This window comes from Panthera uncia, chromosome B4 (genome assembly GCF_023721935.1).
Source record: "Panthera uncia isolate 11264 chromosome B4, Puncia_PCG_1.0, whole genome shotgun sequence".
NCBI classification, from domain to species: Eukaryota; Metazoa; Chordata; class Mammalia; order Carnivora; family Felidae; genus Panthera; species Panthera uncia.
In genome coordinates, this window is record NC_064809.1 from 829,923 (window position 1) to 854,792 (window position 24,870).

The 24,870-nt window shown below is 47.8% G+C and overlaps 1 protein-coding gene across 3 annotated transcripts in view; it reads right to left on the reverse strand.

The window, feature by feature from the left end:
• Positions 1-24,870, reverse strand: part of LARP4B (La ribonucleoprotein 4B) — a 77,146-nt gene that overhangs the window by 33,649 nt on the left and 18,627 nt on the right. Inside the window, exons 3-7 of one of the 3 annotated variants that reach the window (XM_049626744.1) lie at positions 20,854-22,522; positions 16,829-16,979; positions 16,426-16,566; positions 3,642-3,720; positions 1,925-2,061 (exon numbers count right to left, since the gene is read on the reverse strand). In XM_049626744.1, coding sequence (XP_049482701.1) covers positions 1,925-2,061; positions 3,642-3,720; positions 16,426-16,566; positions 16,829-16,979; positions 20,854-22,458 — 2,113 coding nt within the window. In that variant the 5' untranslated portion in view covers positions 22,459-22,522. The other 2 variants (XM_049626745.1, XM_049626746.1) reach the window with 2 other exon arrangements.

Below are 24,870 nucleotides of genomic sequence, written 5' to 3' on the forward strand. Positions count from 1 at the left end.
AGCTTTCTGTACCATGCACTACACACCATGCAGAGTACGATATAAAAACAGAATTTATGCAATTCAATCAACACTAGAGTTCTGGTGTCATAGTAGGAAATATTCAAAATGTCTACAGTGGATCTAACTTTATCTTGGGCATTTTGGGGATAGGGTAAGATTTAAACCGAGATCTCTGCTCACAGAGGCTTATTTACGTCACCCTCTTCAGAACAACAACTAACACGCTAAGCACACTCTATTCGTCAGGTTATTACATGTGCACATGCATCGGTAACGTGACAATTCAAGACCCTCTGCCGATACAGTACTGGAAGGGGAGGCGGCGGGGCGTGGAGAGGGTGACAGGGCTGTCTGTCCCCGGAGAGAAACGGCTCCATGAGGCAACCACACGGGGCAATTAAACATCCTCAGGGTCTGCACGAACGACTCCTAGCCAGCATGCGCCAGCTGAGAAATGATCCACGGGGCAGCCAGGCTTCCAAGGAATGCCCGGGGGAAAAAAAGAAAAAAACCTACGTCTAGGATTCCAAATAACAGGCAAAGAGCGTTAACAGGGTCACGAGCTTTTAGTTAGGAAAGCCGCCGGCCTCTGCACGTAGGTCGGACCAAAACGCACTCCCGCGGAATCCTGTTCTGAACGTAAGACAAAGAGACACTGGAAAGCATATAGCTATCTTGGGAAACAGTGGTTCCAATTTTCAGAATTCAAGCTTCATAGATGATGTTTGCTAGTTTCTTCACTCCCTGCTCCAATAATTTCATGACGTTATGACATTTTCCTAGGGGCAGAAAGTACAGAATTTTACCTCCAACTAAGTTTGGAGGTAAGATGCTCATTCTGTTCTTCTATTAAGTCAAATGCACGCAAGAAAAAATCATCACCGACTGTTAGCCACCCAGCTAAGCCAGGGAGTATGTAAACACATCTGCCTAAGTGTCTGTGATGGGAAGTCACAGTGGTGACACGGGAAAACGGGGTTTTAGTTCTGGCATGACTGAGGACCAGCAGCCCTGAGAAGGGAGAGTACGGAAAGAATTCATCTGGTGCCTGCAGTCGTGTTACAGAAAGTGACTTTTTGTAATTAAAAACAAGCCCATTTCAAAAAGATATCCAGTGTACTGTACACTTAATTTAAAACTCATCCCCAGTGAAGCCGTCCTGGGTGGGAGGATGGGAGCGTGGGATGGAAGCATTACAAAGGCCGTAAGAGAACCGTGGGCAGTGACGGTCTCACTGATGCGTATCTCCCTGCTTCCAAACTGCCCCAACTGTACCCTTAAATACATGCAGCGCACTGTATGTCAGCAACACCTCAGTCAAGTGGTTTTTATAGAAACACGAAACAAAATGTCAGGTTGTAGAAGCCTTCATCTGCAAAGCAAACCAGGACACCAGTGACCACACCTGTGGCATGCCAGACAACACCTGAAATATCCACGTTTCCTGAAGGCCTGCAGGCCTCGGATACAATGTTTAAACCTCCCTCTGATATCGCCAAATGTCCACAAAACAACTTCACATACAACATCCTTTTAGAGAAAAACAGTAGTATTTCACCAAAACTTCAGCAGGAAGTTAGTATTTAAAGAAACCCTCTTTGTCAGTAGAATGCTAATTAAAACATATTCTACTTTACCCTGAACACCATTATCTACTTTATGGTTCACTAACATCACAGCTGTCATTAACCTCCGCATTAGCCCCTCTCATGCCCACTACCTACGATCTGGACTACACAGGGGGTTGGGTTATGGAGCCCCTCAACGCCCTCGCCACACCCACGAGCCACTCAGCAAGGCCAGGAACATGAAGGAAGACCCCAGTCGCCATCAAGTACCTTGCACCCAACGGCTATTGATGTACAAGCTCACACAGCCGTCAAGACCATTTGTGAGCCAGCCCAGACCGCCGTTTACTTACACCTCAGCACTTCAACAATCAAGTTCATGTCAGTACTGAGCTTCTTGACGTGGTCCAGGTTAGCTACCGTGGTGATTGGCACGTACTGATCACTGTCCATCTGCGATATAAGGTACATGTCACTAGCAAGGTTCTCCCTGCAGAGAGAAGACAACAGCTTTGAATTAACCTTCCTTTAAAAAGCAAGCTTCGGAAGAAGCAGGAGTGTGGCATGGGAGTACTTCAGAGTCAGATGGGAGTTCAAACCCCTTCCATCACTTGCCATCTCTCTGACCTTATGTAAAAATTTTTACAGACATTTGGAGAGGCAGGGAGGACAAAAGTATACTGCACTTGTTACAGTCACAGGGTAAGCCTTTGGAAACATATTTATAGCTTATTTTTGTTCTAAGAAGTGTTTGAGTAGCTTACTAAAGACACAAACCCACTTTTTTAGGTATGAAAATCCTAAGAAAACTACGAAAAGGCCGGGAAAGGCTGGTCCCCAGAGTGCTCGCTGTTCAGTCTGGAACACGTACCAGAGGAGCTGCAGACCCAGTGGCAGCCAGGTTACAAAGAAGGAGACGTGACCAATGACATGACCCACGGGGTCCCTCCAAGGAAGCTGCAGGTACCAGCAGTTCAGGGGAAGGTGAGCCACTTGCTGCTGTCTGGCCCATGCTGCAAGCTTCTGGTAAGTCTCCATAACCAGGACGGAGTGCTCAAAACCTCTCAGCACAGACACACTGGTTCCGCAGCAGAGGCTGAGGACAATCTCTAAGATCCACGAAGCCACACAGCCACAGACCCGTGGAGGGACCCGCTGCTCCACCCCCACCTCTCAGGTGGCCCAGGGGGGCGAGAGCAGGGCTTGAGCAAGGCGCAGACCCAGCTCCTGCAGCACACAGCCTCACAGCCCAGGCTCACGGCCTGGCTCTCCATCTCAGAGCACGCCCTCAGGCAGGGTGCGGGGTGGGCAAGGAAGGAAAGCTGGGGCCCCACCCGGCCCCACCCCTCCTCTCCCCCCGTGCAGCCCCATAGTCTACGGGGCCCCCATCAGACGCTCTGAAGTCCGAAAGCAGGCCCAGAAAAACACTTTAAAAATCACTATCACTGATGGGAAACTTTACATGTGACACATCAGTTATCTTCATGCTCAAAGAAAATTACACTTAATCCAATCCCATCCTCTTGTATGTATGGTTGTCGCTTTGAACTTTAAAGGTTCTGCTTCATTTGTCAAGAAAAAAGGTATTATTACTCAGGAGAAAGAACAACTAAAACTACGAGTGGCACACATACAGAACGCTTTGTTACTGCAGAGTTTGGCAGACTATGAGGACTACTAACAGCAAATTGTTCTCAAACTTCACTGTGCTGAAGAATGTCTCTGTGAGGCGATGACCTACGGCCCCGCCTTGAGAGTCTGATTCTGTGGGATGGGGGGGGGGGGGGCGTGCCCAGGACTCTGAATTTCAAAAAGCAACCCAGGTAATGATCATCACGATGGATCCATGCAGACGTGCGTGGAACACCGGCCTAGATGATTATGTTTGGTTCTCCACTGTGTCAAAGGCTAGGACTACTCCACATTCTCTACTTCCTATTAATAGCTATACACAGACATAGATACCAACAGACATACCCCCTCGTGTGTACACAGTGTCACATCTGTACAGAAAAACCGGCACAGAACACTCCAGACAGCAGGGATGAGAAAAACCACCGGCGTCCTTACCTAGACAAGCAGAACTCCAATGTCTTTTTGAGTACTTCTCGGGGGTCCTCCTGGGTTTCTGGTTGAGACTCATTTCCTCCTACATAAAAGCAATGATCAACTTAGGAAAACAGCCTTAAAATTTGCCAAGCAGATGATTCTGCACAGCAATTCTCATGATTTCAATGTACATGTTAATTTACCTACACTGTGCCTTGATAGTAAGAAACTTGCTATTTTACCTACTAAAAAAAAAGAAATCAGAGGCAAAAAATTTAAAACCCCCTCTCCCCCAAACAAAAACAACAGTTTCAAAAATAATCTGAGAGATGCCTGGGTGGTTCAGTCGGTTAATAACGCATCCTACTGTTGACTTCAGCTCAGATTATGATCTTGTGGTTCTTGAGTTCAAGCCCCACGTTGTGCTCTGTGCTGGCAGCGTGGCATCTGCTTGGGATTCTCTTTTTCCTTCTCTCTCTGCCCCTCCCCATTTCAAAATAAATCAACATTAAAAAAAAAAAATAACATGAGCAGTAAGATTTATCAGCAAAGTTTAGAGGTCCTTCCCCCCCCCCCCCCACCATCCTGAAAATAAGTGTAAATTATTTAATTCCTTGTCTCAATTCAAAAGGCCTTTCAGGCAGACTGCAAGAACACAGATACTAAAACCAAAATGAAATATAAAGAAAAGAATCAAAATAAGAAAAAGGCAAATACAGGCCAGGAAGATAAAGGCTGGGGATTACAAGCACACGGGCCATAAGGATGATGCAGTCTCTACACTAGAGCCTTATGAACCTGCTTTTAAATGTCCAAGCAGGCATGGGGCACCTGGGTGGCTCAGTCAGTTGAACATCCAACTTCGGCTCAGGTAATGATCTAATGAGTTCACAAGTTCGGGCCCCGCGTCGGGCTCTGTGCTGACAGCTCAGAGCCTGGAGCCTGCTTCAGATTCTGTGTCTCCCTCTCTCTCTCTGCACCTCCCCCACTCACGCTCTCTCTCAGAAATAAACAAACATTCAAAAAAAAATTTTTTTTAATGTCCAAGCAGGCAAAGTTCCAAGTAAGAAGCCTCTGGGCCAGAGATCCTACTGGAGGATACCAAGTGAGCAGACCCTCAACAGGAGACAGACTGGCCCGAGCCTCTAGAGGCGACTTCTTCTAAGATAGAGGATGGCACAGTGGACAATGTCTGAGCGCGTGTCCCATGAGGCACCACTCACGGACCAGGGGGTGAGCTGGCACGCAGGGTGAGGTCCTGGCACCCCTGCACCTGCGCACCACAAGAGCAGGATTTTCACACTGGAGTCTGGGGTGACGCCCCTGCCCTTCCCCCAGGACTCTGCACTCCAGGCGAGGACCCCATTTTTAGGTGGCCAGGATATCAAAGGCACCAAAACACTAAGAACAGTTTTCATATACTTCTACATAAATGTGCACACATACTCACGTACGTGGAGTTTTCCCACAAGAGACACCAGTTTAAAAGTCAAAGACTGACAACAGTAAAGACAAAGTGGGGCATTTACTGAACAAGTAAGCGCAAACTCTCTGCTCCCAGCGGGAAAGGCGATCTGCAGCTGAATGAGTCAACATGGAACGTAGCATCAGGTGGAGTCAGACATGAAGGAGACCGCCCCCGTGCACGAGGAGAGACTGCCCGGGCTGCTCCGGACATGGCGGCCACTGCAGCGGTGGCACAAAGCAGAGGCCAATGGAGGAGACGGTGGGCCTGGCGGGGATCGGGGGAAGTGCGTTCTCCAGCAGGGGTGCCGCCAGAGCACGGGACTGGGCGCCTGCAGAGAGGTCGGCACGTCTGGGCAAGTCAACGGGAGCAAACGATGAGGCCACAGAGGCCGGGAGGCGGCAGTCAGAGCCTGCGGGCCTTGTGGGCTCCTACAAGGAGATGAGGATTCTAACCTAAATGTGATAGGAAAACAATTTTCACCTTGGAGAGATGTCTCCGGTCTGTACTGAAGACGGACAGTGAGGCACAGGAGGGAAGAAAAAAGCCTGGTTAGGACGCCAGTGCAATAATCGAGAATAAACTAGCATTTGGGACAATTCCAGGTAAGGGTGGGACTTCAGCCAAGAACACGGAAGAGTGGTGGTCTAGGACCGACCCCTGGGCAGGCCAATCTCCCAAGGAGAACAGAGAGGGTGTGGCCAAGGAGGGGACATGAAGTCAGCAAGAAACACAGGACACGGCAAGGTCAAGGGACAGAAGAAGCCAGAGTTCATCACTGGAGGCCTGGATAAAGGCAGTCACAGTGCTGTTGATGAGCCTGGGGCAACAGTCTACCTGGATGGGGCTTGAGAGGGCATGGGACACGAGCACATACAGGCAGCTGGCCCAGACAATGCTTCTGAAGAGTTCTGCTAGGGAAAGACCGGGTGTAGAGGGCAGGCTCATCTAACGTGAGAGAGAACAGCGCTATGTGGAAGGCTCCTCCTATGGCAGAGAAAGGGTCCACGAAGACCCTGAGAGCACAGAAAAGGGTCCCAGACAGAGGCTGAGGTGTACAGGTGTCAGGGTGGAAAGTGTGCTTTTGATGGCTCCAGTCTTCACGTGAGGTCATCTGCTTCTAGGCAAGATGGTGGAACCGGAGGTCCCCCCCACCAGCAACACTTCGGCATCCACCCTTGGACAACAGTGCCCAATGGGAGCTCTGGCGTCCAGGGAGGAGACTGTGAAACCTGGGTACGGTCCAAGGCTGAGCGGAGCCGTTTGAGGAGGCAGGCTCTGCATCCAGGCAGCTGACTTGCCAGAGGCCCCAGCTACAGACCCAGAAATGCTCTGCCCCTTGAGGATTCCACCACCCCGTTCGGCTTGGGCCTGTCACCAGCATCATTGCTAAGGACCCCAGGAGGAGCCTGGCCCACCTGAGTCCCGGGTAATCAGCACAAACACCTCGGTCCTGGCTGTGGGCCCCAAAGTGGGCCCAGCTCCAGCCCCCCAGGCTGCAGTCCAGGAGTCCCTAGAGCAAGCCCAACACAGTCAGACTGTAAGTACCACAAGGGCACCAGAAGTGGGCTCCTGCCACTCTCCACCACAGTCCCTGAGCAGGCCTGCTGGCCAAGGGCCCCCCTGGAAAACACCCACAGTCAGTGCCTCTGGAGACAGGCCAGCCGACCCAACCTCAGGCTGACAGCAGGTTCTGAAACAAGCCTGTGACTTGGCTTCAGCCCCTCCCAGCAGCCCACAAGCAGCTGTGCCCGCCCAGAGACCCAGCAGGAGACACAGCCGTCCCTGTCCCCAGAGCTCCCAGGGACCACACAAGATCCACAGCCAGATTCCAATGTAAAGGAGACATACAAATGGCCTGACAAAGGGTCCAAAATAATCATCTTTTAAAGAAACTCAGTGAGGGGCACCTGGGTGGCTCAGTCAGCTAAGTGGCCGACCCTTGATTTCGGCTCAGGTCATGATCTCACAGTTCGTGAGTTTGAGCCCCACGTCAGGCTCCAACTGATGGCGTGGAGCATGCTTGAGATATTCTTTCTTCCTCTCTCTCTCTCTCTCTCTCTCTCTCTCTCTCTCTCTCTCTCTCTCCTCTCCCCTCTCTCCACGTGCACGCTCTCCCTGACTCTCAAAATAAATAAACTTAAACAAATAAAATAAAATAAAATAAAATAAAATAAAATAAAGAAATTCAGTGAAATCCAAGAGAACACAGACAACAGAATCAGGAAAATGATGCAAAAACAAAATAAGTTTAGTAAGGAAGAAGAAACCATACAAAAGAACTAAACAGGGGTGCCTGGGTGGCTCAGTTGGTTGAGCGTCCAACTCTTGATTTCGGCTCAGGTCATCATGCCAGGGTCGCAGGATCAAGCCCCACATTCAGCCCCCTGTGCTGAGGCTGTTTGAGATTCATATTCACCGCCCCCCCGCCTGCTGGTGTTCTCTGTTTAAAATAAAACAAACAAATAAACAAAAACAAAAACCAAACAGAAACCCTGGAGCTGAAGGACACATGGACAGACCTGAGAACAGAGTCAGACATGCAGAGAAACTTGGCAGATGTGAGATGGGTCATGTGACATTAGCCAGTTAGAGGAGCAAAAAGAAAAAAAAAGAAAAGAAAAACAGTGAGGAAGTCTATGTGAGTACTGGGACACCATCTGCTGGGATTCTGTGCACTAGCATAAACTGTCTGAAAAAAAAACAAGAAAACAAACCCATTCATAACTGCATCGAAAAGAATAAAATACCTAGGAATAAACTCAACCAAGGGGTGACAGACCTGTACCCTGAAAACTTTAAGACACTGATAAAAGAAAACCGAGCAAGACACAAATACATGGAAAGATACTCCATGCCTGTGGATTGCAAGAATATGGTTAGAATGTCCACACCACCCAAAGCAATCTACAGATTCCATGCAGCCCCGACCAAAATTCCAACGGCATTTTTCAGAGCTAGAACAAACAATCCTAAAACTCATATGAAACCACAGAGACCCTGCACAGCCAAAGCAATCTCAAGCAAGAACAAAGGGGGCACAAATGCTCCCTGATTTCAAATTATGTTACAAAGCCAAGTGATCAAAACAGATTGGTATTGAAATAAAAAGACACACAGATCAGTAAACAGAATAGAGTCCAGAAATAAACCCACACATATACAATTCAACTGATTTTCAACAAGACTGACGAGAATACTTAGTGGGGAAAAGGTGTGTCTTCACTGAACGGTGCTGGGAAAATGAGGCAGCCACATGCAAAAGAATAAAACCAAACCTTGATCTTACAATACGTACAAAAATCAACTCAAAACAGACTGAAGACTTAAATGTAAGACCTAAAACTATAGAACTGCTACAAGAAAACGTAAGGAAAAAGCCCCTTGAGATGAGGCTGGGCAATAATTTTTTTGGTCTTGCAAAACCATGCAAGTGGGACCACATCACACTAAAAGCTTCTGCTCAGCAAAGGACACCATCCACACAATGAAAAGGCAGCCTACAGAATGGGAGAAGATATTTATGGGATCTAGACCTCTTTGATAAGGGGTTAATATCCACAACATGTAAGAAATTCATTCACAATAGCAAAACAAAACAAAAATTTCATTTAATAGTGGGCAAAGGACCTAAATAGACATTTTTCCAAAGAAGATGTACAGATGGCCAACAGTCCATTAAAAGATGCTCAACATCACTAACCATTAGGGAAATGCAGATCAAAACCACCATGAGACAACATCTCACACCCACCAGGATGGCTAGTATCAACAAACCAAGATAACAAGTGTTGGCAAAAACGTGGAGAACAGGAACTCCTGTGCGCTGCTGGTGGGAATGTAAACTGGCACAGCCACTGGGGAAGACAGTGTGGAGGCTCCTCACCAAATTAAAAATAGAAGTAAGTACCATATGATCCAGTAATGCCACTGCTGGATGCATATCCAAAGGAAATGAAATCAGTATCCGGTAGAAACAGCTACACTCTCATGTTCGTGCAACGTTACTCACAGTGGCCTAGACAAGGAAACAACCCAAGGGCCTGTCGACAAATGAATAAATAAAGATGGGACGTATACAAACACTGGGATATTACTCAACCATAAAAAAGGAGGCATCCTGCTATCCGTGACAACATGAACGTTGAGGCGCTATGCTAAGTGATACAGTCAGGTACAGAAAGGAAAAAAACTACATGACGTCACTTGTATGTGGACTCTACCTGAGGGTAGACCCACGGTTACCACGGGCTGGAGAGTGGGGGAAATGGGGAGATGTTGGTCACAGGATGCAGACTTTCATTATCAGACGAATTCAAGTTCTGTGGATCTAAGGGACAGCACGGTGACTACAGACGACAATCCTGTACTGTACACCTGAAACTGGCTAAGAGGGTAGATCTTAAGTGTGAACACACCAGAACAAAACAACTACGTGAGGTAACGGATATGTTCATTAATTAGCTTGACTGTACTAATCATTTCACAGTGAATACGTAATATCAAATGACCAATGCGGTGTATTTTAAATATATTCAATTTTTACTTGTCAATTAAACCTCAATAAACCTAGAAAAACCGTAACCTCACCCCGCCATTTCCTTACATTGTTTCCTTACACTTCTCTTTTCTATTGTGGTTACCATCCTCCCACATGCCCTATCACGAACTTATTATGTGGGTTACTTGTCTGTCTCTGTCAAACAGATATAAGCTCAAGTAAAGCAAGGGCTCTCACTAGTCACATCACTGATGGATCCCAAGTAAATGTGGCACATGGTAAGTTCTGAATAAATACTTTCTGAATGGAAAACGAAAACAGTAAACAAGTTTTCCACATGCAGGAACATCGGCCCCTAAGAGAAAGGAGACGTACGACTTTCCGAGGCCCAGGCTCAGGAAGTGAGAAGCCAGACAGAACTCAGTGGGCATGCTGCGTTAAGGGGCACAGAAGAGGGTGCCAGGACAGGGGGCACAGGGAGGGGCCCGCTCAAGTAGGCAGCCGTGTCACGGCAGCGGTGTGATGGGAGTCCCTGAGACCGGGACGAGCCCCCTGGAAGGTGGAGTAGCAGCACGCAGACCTCTCTCCCCACGGGGCTGGAGACGTGCCTGCCGCCCCCACTGGACCAGGGTGCCTCCCGCTCACAGAGCATGGGGTCCTGCCTCAGGGGTGGGAAGGAATCGGCCCGACTAAGCTCCACTCCGCTCAGGCCTAACAAATCTTTGAGCAAGCTGTAAAAGTATCAAACATTTCCAAGTAACTTAGATGTACGTTGGAACGATAACCAAAATACTTAAAGAAATACAAAACCATTAAGCGCCCAACCAAGACAAATTCAATCCAACCAAAACTCACCACAAATGTGAAGCAGGAAAATAGGACTCGTTATTAACAGCAACCTGTCCAGAACTAACACAGATGTTAACATGAATTGACAAAGACATTATAATGGCTAGCCTCCATGTGCATAAAAAGTTAGGTAGAAATGTGAAAATATTTAAAAGACGCACAAGACTTCTACAAGTGAAAACGACAATGTCTGATATTAGATATAATGGAAACTTTCCAAAATGAAACTGAGAAATAAGAGTTTTTAAAAAGGACCCAGGACTGGTGAGCTCTGGGACAACTTCAAGAGTCTTATACAGGAAAAACCAGAGATCGTGAAAGAAAAGACCGGGATGGGGGTGGGAGTCACAGATAGAGGAGCATCATTTGAAGAAATTACGGCCAAAATTTTTCCAACTTGGATGAAAATATTTATAAACAGATTCAAGAAACTCAACGAACACCTACCATAAGAAACATAAAGGCTGCTTTTAAGATACATCATAATTAAATCCCCAAAACCACTGACAGAGAAAAACAGCTTGAGGGGCGCCTGGGTGGCTCAGTCAGTTAAGCATCTGATGTCGGCTCAGATCATGATCTCACAGTTCATGGGTTCGAGCCCATGTTGGGCTCTGTGCTGACAGCTCAGAGCCTGGAGCCTGCTTCGGATTCTGTCTCCCCCTCTCTGTGCCCCTCTCCCGCTCATGCTCTCTCACTCTCTCAAAAAATGAATAAACGTTAAAAAAAAGAGAGAGAAAAACAGCTTGAAACAGAAGTCTGTGTGAAGTGCTGACAAAAAAATCTGACAGAGAATTCTACACGAAGCAAAAGCAAATGTAAAACAGAGATGGTTTCAGAGACACCAAAGCTGAAACAACCCATCACAGCAGATCTGCACTATGAGAGAAGCACCAGAGTCCTTGAGGTGCAAGCAGGAGCATAAGCAAAAGGAAGCCTGAGGGGTTTACACAAAGGAAGGAAGACCACCAGAAGTGGCAACTACAGAACAGCCCCATTAACAACAGCAAAATACACATTCTTCTCAAGAAAAAAGGGAATGCGTACTAAGATAGCCCATATTATGGGCCATGGTACAAATCTTAATAAATTTAAAGGGATTCAAGTCATTTATGTCCCACAACTATAAGGAGAATAAATTAGAAGCCAATAAAAGAAAGTTCCCTGGGAAATCCCCAAATATTGAGAAACTAAATATCAGACTTCTAAATTACCCATGAATTAAAACAAAAAAAAGAAAGAAAGAAATCAGAAATCATTTTGAACTGAATTTATTTATTTTTTTGTAAAAAAATTTTTTTTTGACGTTTCTTTATTTTTGAGAGAGACACAGTGTGGGCAGGGCAGGGGCAGAGAGAAAGGGAGACAGAATCCGGAGCAGGCACCAGGCTCTGAGCAAGCTGTTAGCACTGAGCCCGACACGGTGCTCGAACCCACAAACCACGAGATTGTGACCTGAGCCAAAGTTGGATGCTTAACGAACTGAGCCACCCTGGCGCCCCTGAACTGAATTTAAACACACACACACACACACACACACACACACACACACAATATACCAGAATACACAGAGATTGTGCTAATAAACGAGTATTTAGGAGGAGATTTATAGAAATAAGTGGCCACCTCAGAAAAGAAATGCCTCCCATCAATGAGCTCAGCTTCCATTATAAGACACTAGAAATAAAAATTAAACCCAAGTAATGAAGAGAAAGTAGATTATAAATATCAGAAAAAAAAAAAAAAAAGAAACAGGAAGGAGAAAAACGATGCAGAAAAATCAATGAAACCAACTACCACTTCTTTCAGAAGATCAACAAAATTGACAAACCTCTACATAGATTCATGAGAGGGGAGGAAAAATAGCTATGAATTACCAGTAATAGTAAGAATGATGCGGCATAGCTACAGATCCTACAGATGATAAAAGACTAAACAGAGTTTTATGAGCAATTCTACACGATAGAGTTGACACTTTAGATGAAGTGGACCAAATCTCTCTTTGTGAGATACAAGTAACCAAAACTATCTCAAGAAGAAATGGACAACCTGAGTAGGCCTACATAAAAAATCAAACTGGGGAGGGCACCAGCGCGGCTCAGTTGGTTAAGCACCAACTCTTGATTTCAGCTCAGGTCGTGATCTCGTGGTTTGTAAGTTTTGAGCCCCACATTGGGCCCCATACTGACAGCATGGAGCCTGCTTGGGATTCTCCCTCTCCCTCTCTCCGCTCCTCCCCTGCTCATGCTCTCACTCTCTCTCAAAAAAAAAAAAAAAAAAGGTAGCTGAAAACTTTCCTTCAAACAAAACTCTTAGGCCTGAAGGGCTTCACTTCCTTCATTTCTTCATCTAAAAAAGAAACGATGGCCTCTTCAAAAAAAATTAAGAGGAAATACACTGAAAACTATAGACCAACATCCCTCATGAACACAGATATGAATACTTTAAACAAAATTCTGGCCAATCTAATCCAACAACTAATCAAAAGTGTATTACACCATGACCCAGTGAAGCTTATCCCAGCAATATAAAGTGGATTATATACAAAGTCAATCAATGTAATTCATCGAACACACTAAAAGAAAAAAAGTATGATTATCGCCACAGATGGAGAAAAAAGGCATGATAAATGCCAAAAACCACTCCCGATAAAAACTCTCAGCAAATCCTAACAGAAGGGCACCTCACGAACCTGATAAAGGTCATATACGCAAAACCACACTAACATTACACTTACTGGTGAAATGGCACGTTTCACCCCTACGATCAGTCAGAGGTTTGCGCTCATGATCTGTTCACCTTTGTAATGAAGGCTGTAGCCAGGGCAATCAGGCAAGATAAAGAAATATAAGGCACCATATTGGATAGGAAATAAAACTGAATGTTTTTAACAAATAACACGACTGTCCATGTAGAATATACAATGGAATCCACAAAAAGTTCCTACAACTAGGAAGTGAGCTTAACACATTTCCAGAGTGTATCAATTCACAAAAATTAATTATATTTCTAACTGGTATAAAAATTCCAAATTAAATTTTTTTTAAAAATCTCTTACGATAGCACCCCCGCCCCCCAAAAAATGAAATACGGATAAACTGGACGAAAGATAGGAAAGACCAGTACACTGAAAAGTAAAAATGTAGCCAAGAAAAATTACAGAAGACCTAACTAAGTGGGGAAGTGTAACAGCTCATGTGCGCTGCACTGAGACGTCAAGTTTCTCCAAGTGACCTACAGATTCAGTGCAATCCCAATGAGCATCTCAGCATTCTGAAGACATTGACCAGCTCAGCCTAACCTGTATGGACATAAAAAGGAACTAGAATAGTTCAAATAATTCTGAAAAAGAAAGCTAACACACCTGTTTGTAAGAATTATTTACAGTAATCAAAACAGTGGGCACTATTGTGAAAACAGGCTTAACAGATGGAACAGAAGAGTGCCCAGAGATGAACCCACACGTAGGGACAAATGATCCTGACGACAGCCACAGACAGCCCAGGGGAGAAGGGGGTCTTTCCAGCAAACGGTGCTCTAACAGCTGCACACCCACACATGAGGGAAAGAAACAACTCTGCTGTCTACCTCACACCATATACAACAACTGACTTAAAATGAGCCACAGACCCCAAAAATGTGAAACTTAAAACTACACAACTCCTGGGGAGACACCTTTGTGACTTTGGATTCAGCTTAGATTTCTTAGATACAAAACCAAGAGCAAGACCATAAAAGAAAAAAGACCTGATAAACTACACTACAGACCAAATTTAAAACTTCTGCTCTTCAAAAGACACTGATGGGAGAACAAAAGACAAGCCACAGACTGAGAGAATGTATTCGCAAATTATACACCCGATGAGGACTTGTATCCAAAATGTATAAAGAACTCCCAAAAGGCAATAGTAAAACCGAATAATGAGAGACAACTTGAACAGACCCTTCACCAAAACAGGCATACGTAGAAGATGTTTGACACCATTAGTCATTAGGAAATGCAAACTAAAACTAAAATAAGATTCAACTACCTACCTTCTGAATGACTAAACTTAACAAGACTGACCACACGCAGCATCGGGGAGCATGTGGAGCAGCTGTGATCTGCTGTGGGCACGACTGTGGACGAGCACTCAGAGGTCCACTATGGACCACAGCTCTACCATCTTTCCAGAAGACAAACCTACCAGGTGACCCATCTGTTCCATTCTTGCGTATCTACCCAAGAGAAACGAAAACATCTGTCCATACAAAGCCTTGTGTTAGCAACGTTCATAGGAGCTTTATTGGTAATAGCCAAAAACTGGCAACAACCCAAATATTCACCACCAGGTGAATGGAAAAACAAATGGTGGCATACAATGGAACGGAATAAATACTGCTCCGCAATAAAAGGAAATGACCGATGAATGTTACAACGTGGTTGAATCTCAAAATGAGTAAGCCAAGTAAAAGAAGCCTGACAAAAAGAACACATTATGTAAAACTCTATTTACATAAAGTTCTAGAAAGTGCCAAGAGTGACAGAAAGCAGATCAGTGGTTGCCTGGGGCAAAGAGAGGACACAGGAAGCGTTCAGTGGTGACGGATATGTTCATGATCTTGATGGTTTTACAGGTGTATACACATCTTACCGAATCTGGTAGAGAAATCAGTGTGCAGTGGAAGAGTCAGCGAATCAACTCGATAGTGCACCCAACACGGTGCTCCAAACTAGGGAAAATAAAACTCACAGACAAGCTGGGATGCACTCTAAACACGTGATGTTTATCGTACATCAATTATGCTTCATTAATGCCCTACACCCCCAAAAGCAAAGAGGAGGAAAGGGCTGGGGTCTATGGAGAACAGAAGGTGTAAAACAGCCGTCCAGGGGTTCCACCGCACCGTAGCCTTGGCCACGCCAAGGGCTAGCCGGGAGTCTGTGACCCCGAACTGACGATGAGAGCATTCCACGTGCTACCCATTTTGTTCAGCCACCTGCGCCCACCTGCTCAGGGGTCAGCACGTGGCAGGTAGAGAGCTGACGCAAGGAAGTAACCGAGGAGACGCTCTGGGTGCTGCAGGCGGAGCCAGATCACAGCGGGGGCCACCAGCAACAAGTGCCAGCAGCCCAGCAGCCACAGTGCAGGCGCGGTGTGCCCGGGGCTCACCCTCCCCCGGAAAAATACACACACATACACACACACACACACACACACACACACACGCTGCTGGACTACGGAAGTCTGATAAGCAAGACGTGCAATGAGTTGTGTTCACAGATGGCCTCCCGGTAAGAATGCGGCAGCGGCGCCGAGGGAAGGGGGCCCTTCTCTAGCTCAGGTGTAGCTCCAGACAGTCAGCCGGGACACCAGATGCACTCACGGTGCGGTGCGTCTGCTCCGATCTACCAGATTCCCAGTAGATAATCTAGGGCAGTTATTTCTCCCACTCTGGTGGCCCCATCCAATGGTTAGTGAGGAGAGAGCGGCCTGCCCCACAGTCTGCTGGCACTCTGAACTGTGAGTCGTCTCTTAGATGACAGTGGAATCAAAATTGGAGGTGAGCCATCCATGCCCCATCACCCCTGGGTACTTCTACACTGGCCACATCCTGGCCCCAAAGAGAACTGCTCTGTTCCTTCTTCTGAAAACAGCCTTCAATACTCCCTTCCGCGGAAAACCAACTTCCTTTGGGGCTGACTCTCTATTTCAATACTCACGTTCCTTTTCTGTACTTCTACCAACACCCGGACCTATGGCCCATCTTCTGCTTCTCCTGATTAAACCAGACCCACCTTTCAGGAACTGCTCAGATCTTAAATGCCTTGTGGCACCTTGCCAACCAGAACTCATCTCTGTATCCAGATAAGAGGGAGTTCAAAGTAGAATCAAAGGAAGCAGTGAAAAGCAACAACACTTAGAAGAAGATTTAAGAAGCTAAATTTTAAAAAGCAACATAAAACAGTCCTCAGTGTACATAAAAATGAATTCACGAAAGAGCTTTACCAGTCTCGTTGTTTTCCGGCGGAGATTCATACTCTGAGCGGTCCAGAGCCGACGTGCTCACAGCTGGTCGGTCCGGCTCCTGCAAATCCAACAGCGCCACACTCTCATGACCTTTGTCACCATCACCATTGGCATCCAATCCTGGAATCAGGAATATTACCCCGAAGGGCAGGATTAGAAGAATAAATTTCTCTTAAAACAAAACAAGCAAAACAAAGGCTTAACAGTTGCAGTTACTTGAGTTTTTTTAACTTGATTGTGACAGATCTCTTGGCTCTTAAATACAGTAACAAACCAGGACACAAATCTTAATTGGTAATTTCTTAAAGGCGGGTTAAATGGGAACAAAGACCAAGCCTTGAGGGCAAAGGCCCTCCTCAGCACCAGCAGGCTCCGGACTCACCCTCCTGGCCGCAGGCTGTGCAAGGCCCAGCCGGCTCCTCCCAGCTTGCACTCACACCGCCATCCGCCGCACTGCCCGCTTCCAAACGCAGCACGGGGGTCCCCCACACTTTAGCATTAGGGTTTAGCTCTGAAACCTTGGCTGTCGGTACCTAGGGGAAAACGCAACATACACATTTGTATCCCAATTCTAAACAAACACAATTTTACTCATTAATTTAGAGCTGAAACGCCTCTACATGAGAGAATTACACGTGCAAAGTAACAAAAGTTGAGGCACTGAGCTGGGCCTCATTCACCATCAGGTTCCTCATTTCCTACTAAGTGCAGGCTCTCGAGAAACTACAAATGAAAGACGAGGTCCCCAACTTCATGAAGATTCAATAAATGACTGGGGATCCAACTGTCATCTCTGTTCTAGACAACCCAACGCAATTCACAGATTTACAGAGACGAACAGAATGTAGATGGATAAAGTTCATACGTCACAGACCTCACTACCGTCCCTCGGCATTTACATGTCTTCGGTCTGTTTTTTCTTTTGTTTTAACCCCTGCCCGTCTCTCTCCTAGTCCAATGCCGCTGTAAAGCCTGGGTGCCGAGCAGACTCTCCACCGTGCAAGCACACACATCCAGCTTTCCCACATTACTGTATTCAAGCCACCAAACTGGCCCCCTGAGCTCGTGTACACACTGCATGCTCTCTAAGGTCCTACCCCTAACCCGGGTCTCCCCCGCCGGTGGCACCCGAGCAGCTAACTGCACCGAGCGTTCCCAACACAGACCCACGTGGTCCTAGGAGCGCGGCGCCTGGAGGCAACACACTCGCAGCCACTGCGGTGCTCCTCTTGCTACAACACGTCTGTCTGGCCCACGAGCCCACATAAACTCCTGTATGTCCCTTTGGTTGGCCACTGTATCGCTCATATCTGGCAGCCCTGACCTCAGGACAGACATGCCTGAGAAATACGCTGAGGAACGAATGTGTCATACGCAACAACACACAATTTGCATGTTCCACTATCCAAGGAATTGTGCAAAGTCTTAGGCCACAACTGAAGGGAAACCTATCCTTATGTCATTTACTACTCCTTAAGCAGTAGAAGCTCAAATCCAAATCAAGTGTTAGGAACTTAGCACAACTTTAAGCAGTTAACCAGTATTCAAGCGATCCTCTTGAGTGACAAGGGACGAAAGAATGGAGACGTGTGATCAGGAGCAGATGACAGGAAGACTACCTCTGAGTCTGCTAGATGCCAGGTGCACTCTATGCACCTTCCTGGGCTTCATCGCGACAACCCTGACGGTCTCACAAGTAGGAGACCAAGGCAGACAGAGGTGAAGCAACCTGCTCACAAAGAGAGTAAGCAGAAGACCGTCCTAACCCCGGCAAAAACGGAACACTGTCAAGAGTTTATTACCGTCTTGTAATTCACATGAAGAACAGCTTGCCCCCGTTGTATGTGAGGCGTGGGGCTTCTCCCGCGGTCACGTGGGACTCTCAGTGCCTGTCGACAACTCACGCTTCACCTGCTTGGCTACCTGTCTTGCTTCTCCACTGAAAATTCAGGGCCAAGCAGTGGTTATTAAAACCAAACGTGAGCTGACCTTAACAGCTGCGTCCTGAGGCGACTTCACATAAATGACCAACACCACTCTTTCCGAGTACAGCATCCACAAATCCTGACGCTCTAAAGAAACTCAACCCCCCAACGCTAGGCTCCATAAAGCAAACCTACTGATTCACACACCTGTGTGTTCTGGACAGGAGAAAGCACGGCCCCACGGATGGCCTCCCGAGTAGGGAGTGAGGGTAACTAGGATCAGAGAAGGGAAAAGGATTGGGGATAAAGTATAAAGTAGGTGACACGGTCAGGGAGGAAAGCGGCCAACCCTTCATCTCAAATTAGCACCGCCCGCTCTTCGATCGGCCGCCGAACCATCACTCGGAGCAGCCCACTGGCTTCTGAAGTGTCTGCCCCTCTGGTTCTTCCACCTGCAAACTGGACCCGGATGAGAAAGACGTGCACCTGGGCACAGAGACAAGACGGTCCGAAGAGAAAGCCCACGTTAAATGTACTCGAACTAGGAGCCCACCCAGACACACGTCACAGCTGAAGAGCCGCTTTGGAGCAAGACACACGGACCTCACAGGAAGGGCAGGCGGCCCCAGGGTCCGCGTGGGCACCACACTGGACCCCGGCACGTGGACCCCAGCAGCTGACCGGCAAGCATGCCCGCTTTCGTAAACAATCGTGTGTGTATCACTCAAAGGCCGAATTTTCTAGTGTTTTGCCTCCACAATTCAAGAAGTGAGCAATTACTTGCATGTAACTCTTTCTGGCAAAACTCCCAAATGTGGGAATGGAAAGGAAAGAGAGAGGGTTAATGGTTAATTCCCTAAGTTGTGGAATTTATTATTTTTTTTTAGGCTTATTTTTAGCCTATTATTATTTTTAATAAATTATTAAATTTATTCTTATTTTCACATCATTGGCATTAACATTTGAACCACATCTATCTCCTTACTATCATCAATCATTTTTCTTGCCTAATGCAACAAAAATCACTAATAATAAACTAGTATCAAGAAGACAAGTAACAAATGTTGGCGAGGATGTGGAGAAAGGGGAACCTCATGCACTGTCGGAGGGAATGTAAACCGTGCAGCCGCCCTGGAGAACAGTCTGGAGGTTCCTCAAACAACTGAAAATAGAAACACCAAATGATCTAGCAATCCCACTTCTGGAGATTTACCCTGAGGAAAACAGAAATACTAATTTGAAGAAAATACAGGCACCCATGTTCACTGCAGTATTATTTACAGTGGCCAAGATATGGAAGCAACCCAAGTGTCTCCTGATAGATGAACAGATGAAGAGGTTGTGTGTGTGTGTGTGTGTGTGTGTGTGTGTGTGTTGTGTACATACACAGCGTAAAGGGACTCTAACACCCTGCCATCTGTGACAACATGGATGCACACAGAGAGCATTATGCTAAGTGATATAAGTCAGACAAAGATAAATACCATATGACCTCACTCATATGTGGAATCTAAGAACAAACAAAGAGACCGAGCTCACAGAACAAATTGGTGGCTGCCAGAGGTGGGGATGGGGGTTGGGAAAATGGGTGAACTGTTTTTTGTCTCAGTTTAAATAAGCTGAATCTATAAATAAATATACGTAATACATACTTATTTATTTTATAAATAATTCTACAAATATTATAAATTATAAGTATTTTATAAATAATATATATATTGATAAATATAAATGAGATTTGCTGTTAGAAATACGCCTCTCAATTATGCATGTCCAAAAAGACTGCTTTAAGGGCAAGAGTAACTTCATGTTTGTTCAATGTTTGCACTTAGTACAGACTGTCTGAAAAGACACTCAAATTAGCTGCCCGTTACAGCAGCTTCTATGAAGCTTCTTCCAATTGAGCAGGGCCTGCCTGGGCACTGTGGTCGGAAAGCCCTCGCAGGTGCTTCCAACTGACAGGAGACAGATTTCAGAGCCAGGTAAAGCAGCAAATTTGACCTGCCTCGTGCAGGTACCATACAAAAGTAAGAGAAAGCATAGGTTTTGAGTCTTCTATACTGTCCAAGTGCGGCCTTTCAGAAATGACGTTAAAATTCAACGGGCAGATGTCTACCCTGCACCAGTCAGGCGGTGTGAGGAAGGACAGAGGCCGCACAGGCCCAGGTGCACACACAAAACATCCACACACAGAAGGGGTGCTGTACCAAGCTGCGACTGATGGCCAGCAGCGCTGGGTTCAGTGCTGACAAGAGCTGATGCACAAACTCTGGCTTAAATACACTGAACAGTAAACTGAGTCACGCTCTCCAGTTTGAAAATGGTTAAGCTGATGCTACAGTAACTCATATCCTCATATGAACATTCAAATGACTGCTCATTGCTTAAAAAAAAACAACAAACTCAGTGACAGTTAAAAGCAATCAAAACAAAACGCTAGCATTTCCCAACACCATAATAAAAACTGCTAAAACATACTTACTAAATGTCCGCCTCTATTCTGCCATCCCCAAATTGCAGCGTCTTCTGCCACTGGTAGCTGATATGGGGGCTTCTCCATCCAGAACAAAGCGACCTCTAAGTCTGGCGGCTTCCTGTGCAGACACTCATCAGGCATCTGTTCCTCTTCTAAAGCGTCTTTCCCAACTGCACGAGCCCACGGACAGCCCTCTGGATAGCTGGTGCAGCCGTCAGCCAGTCCTCCGGAAAACGTCTGACTTGCAAACCCTCCCACTGGGTAACAGGTGAGTCCGCTCGAAAACTGGGAGTACCATCCCTCTGGGAAGCCCTGCAACCCTCCTCTTGCGAGACTTCCAGGTATCGTCACGGCGTCTTCTGTGAGTGACAGAACGTGGTCCCCACAGTGTGGTGCCACCATTTCTGCACCGCCACCTGGGATGGCGGGAATGACCTGTAGCGCCTGGCGAGGAGGGTCTGTGGATCTGTCCACATGGGCAGGATCAACACCGGTCACACAGGAATATCCCTCAAGAGTCTCACCTAACTCCATTTCTCCAAAAGTCACCTGAGGGCTTCCCACAAAAGCCACTCCGCTGCTAAATCCAGGGCCATCAAACGTGGGCTCGGCACCTCTTAGCTGCAGACAGGGTGCGTGCATGCTTGTCCCGCGCCTGTCGAGGCTGCCCGTCTCCCCTCCCTTACCTGCTAGCGCTGGCCTGCTTGTCCCCGACGTGCTGCTACCCGAGGTGTCAGAACCTTCCTCCGCCGACTCTGAGAAACCCTGCTCCGGTCCTGGTCCCGCATTTTCACCGCTGTTAGCAGAGTCCTTCTCTTCTACTTGTGACCTCTGCTCACCTGAACTTGAACTCTGGTGTAGAGGTGGCACAAGATCAAGAACTTCATGTCCGTGGTCCTTCACTCTGCAGGCTTCATCACTTGCTTCTCCGTGGCTGGTTCTGGCACCAGGGCGCTCTGTTCTGTCGGACCTACTATGAGCCCGTGTGTCCTGATTGGGTGTTGCCCTGCATGCTGCTGTACTGGTGTCCCAGTTAAAGGTGGCTTTCCAGTCTGACTTTGCCTTTCCTCCGCTGTTCTCACTGGTCTCTCTGAGACTGGCTTTCAGGGACTCTCTGCTGGCACCTGCTAATCTTTGCTGGTCACTCTCTGCACTCTTCACACACATTTCATCTTCTGTTTTAAAATTCCGGCCAGTTTCACTTTCCTCTTCAGTGCAGGCGAAAACAAACGCGGAGGAGACAGAGTTACTCTTAAGACATCTGGAGCCATCAAGAGCCTTCCCATCCGGGGGCACTTCCCGCGAGCTTCTGAGGGCCGGGGCGCCCATTCTTTGGAATACTCGCTCCGTGTTTGTGTCGGGCGGTGCACCAGTTAAATCACAGATACGTGCTTCGGCCTTGCCAGGCCCGGGATCCACACGCGGGTCTACCGGATGTGAAGATCTCCGTTCAAAAGCCCTCTGTCCACGACCCTCATCTGCAAAAATGCTCATTTTATCCTTATCCCGAGAAGATGAACAACTCTCAATCTGCAAAGACAATTCTTTATCTGCAAGCTGCATGCTCCCACGTTTCAGGCTGCAGCCAGCCCATCGCTGCCTCTCGACCATCGCTGGACCCGGGGAGTGTTCTGGTCCAGGATCACCAGGTCTCTCAGGGGCTACTTCCTGGAAACTGGCATGAACGGGAAGACACTCATTTCCGAAGCTCAGGGGAGGAAAACACGTGTGTGAACTTAGGTCAACCCTACCTAGACGTGTGGAGAAGAGACTGTCTGGTCTGCCAGCATCGGAGCTGAAGTAATCGTTGCCTTTTAGCAGTCTGACAGAATTATTTTCTCCTTCCTTTTCAGAGTTTACACCCCGACCTCCACGGGCTGCTACAGCCCCAGATCCCCCACTTCCTGCAAGCAAATCGGCATGTGAACCTCGCGTCGGACTCACTAGTTCCTGACTCCACTCCTCGCTCTCTTCGGGGATGGCGTGCACGCGTCCTAGCGAGCCAGTGTGTGTGTCACTACTAAACTCAGTGAGCACGCCCACTTGACGTGAGGCGCTGCTCTCGGTGTAATCGTTAGGGAACCCGGGGCAAGCATGTGCCCTTAAAGACACGGTCAGAAGTTCACGACCAGGGCGAGTACTTCCCTTAAAGGCTTCCTTCATTCCCCCCGGACCTGGCAGGCCCCATGGGGCCAGCTCTCCCCGCGGTGCGTCTAACCGCCCTGGGCCCCGCACGGCTTTCTCTGGAGGCCGGGACCCCCTGCGAGTCCCCTCTGCGGGGACAGCTGACCAACCGTCTTCTACCACAGCTGCTCCACATGCGGGGGCTCCTGGCTCGGCGGCAGCGTCCAGGCAGGCGGGATCTACGACACAAATGCTGTAAAACTCGCTCCCTCTCCAATCCCTGTGTGCCTTGTGACTGACACGCACACGGTCTTCGCCCTTCATCTCCCTACCTGCCCAGCGTGGACGGGCGGCACCACTGCCGATTTCAACGGCCACCACTCCTCTCCCTTCTGGCACCGGGTCGGGCTGGGCGGCCGGGGAAGGGCCCAGACGGCTCCGGTCGGAGGGCAGCAGGGCACCAAAAGGACACTCGTCCCCTTTGGAGCAAACACCTTCAGAGAAGCCCGGGTCGCTGACAGCGCCCGCACGGTGGGCACCCGAGACACCGTCCCGGCCCTGCTCGACAGCAACAGTTTCTGAATTCTTGTCACTCCCGCGTGAGCGTCCGCACCGAGTGCGGGGTGGGGACCCCGGGGAGGAAGCAGAGCCCACCGAGCGCCCCCGCAGACCCCGCAGACCGGGCCCGTGGGGCTTCTCCCCTTCAAGGGCATCAAATAATGAGGACAGAGCTGTGCTCCTCTGGCTCTCCGGCTCTGCCTCCTCCACAGATTTCTGCAACAGGCCGGCTTTTTCCCCGTCATTGTCGCCACCGAGTTCCCTGCTGAAGCAACAACCCATGTCCGAAAGCTCGCACGCTCGCATAACACGCCCGGCCTTCTCGCAGCCTCCACAGGCGCGTCTCGGGGAACCTGCTCTGGTTTCCGCCGGAGGCCAACACCCAGATCCCAAAATAGCCCCTTGCGCGACAGTCACATGCCCCTGCCACTCAAATCCAAAATCCTAAGTGCCACAGGCCCTGCCCAGCAGCCAGCCTCCTCCACGCACTAAAAGCCAAACAACACGTGGATTCCAAAGATTCAGACTCAGAAAAGCAACAAATAATTTTCACATTATTTTTCCCATTCTCATAAACTCAATTAAAAAAATGCTATAATTGTTATACGAGCCAGAACAAGGCACTTCAGACTCCTGCCTTTTCCAGTGTTTCCACATTCTCTGAATTCTGTATCAGGGGATGTGGCAGCCACAGAGGCTGGCATGCATGCTCCCCAAAGAGTGCTCTTTAGGGTGTACAGGCAGTAGAGTTGCACCTCATTCTCTGCCTCTGAGCCTGAGGTCTGTGGGCGTGGAGGAGATTCGCACACGAGAGGCACAAGGTTGGAGCTGGAGCGGTGTCCTTAGGGATGCACGGTGCAGTGTTTTTGGTGAAAGACACATTGTCTCGGATTTGCTTTAAAACACCCCAGCAAGTAAAGAAACACATACCTACAATTTTTATAAAGCATGTGTGTGTGTGCACGTGTGCATGTGTGTGTGGAGGGAAGGAAGAGGTAGCAAAATGAGAGGGGGGAAACTGTTCAAGTTCACAATGGGCACACATGGTTCACTTAATTATTCTTACTTGCACAGAGCTCTAAACATTCTCCTTAAGAGAAAGGAAAGAGCGAGGCACCTGGGTGGCTCAATTAAGCATCTGACTCCGGTTCAGGTCTTGATCTCCCAATTCACGAATTTGAGCCTCGCATCAGGCTCTCTGCTGCTAGCGCAGAGCCTGCTTCAGATCCTCTGTCTGTCCCCTTCACACACGCTCGCTCTCTCTCAAGACTAAACATTTAAAAAAGAGAGAGGGAGAAAGGAAAGAGCAAGAGAAAAAGAGGAAAAAAAGAAAACCAACAC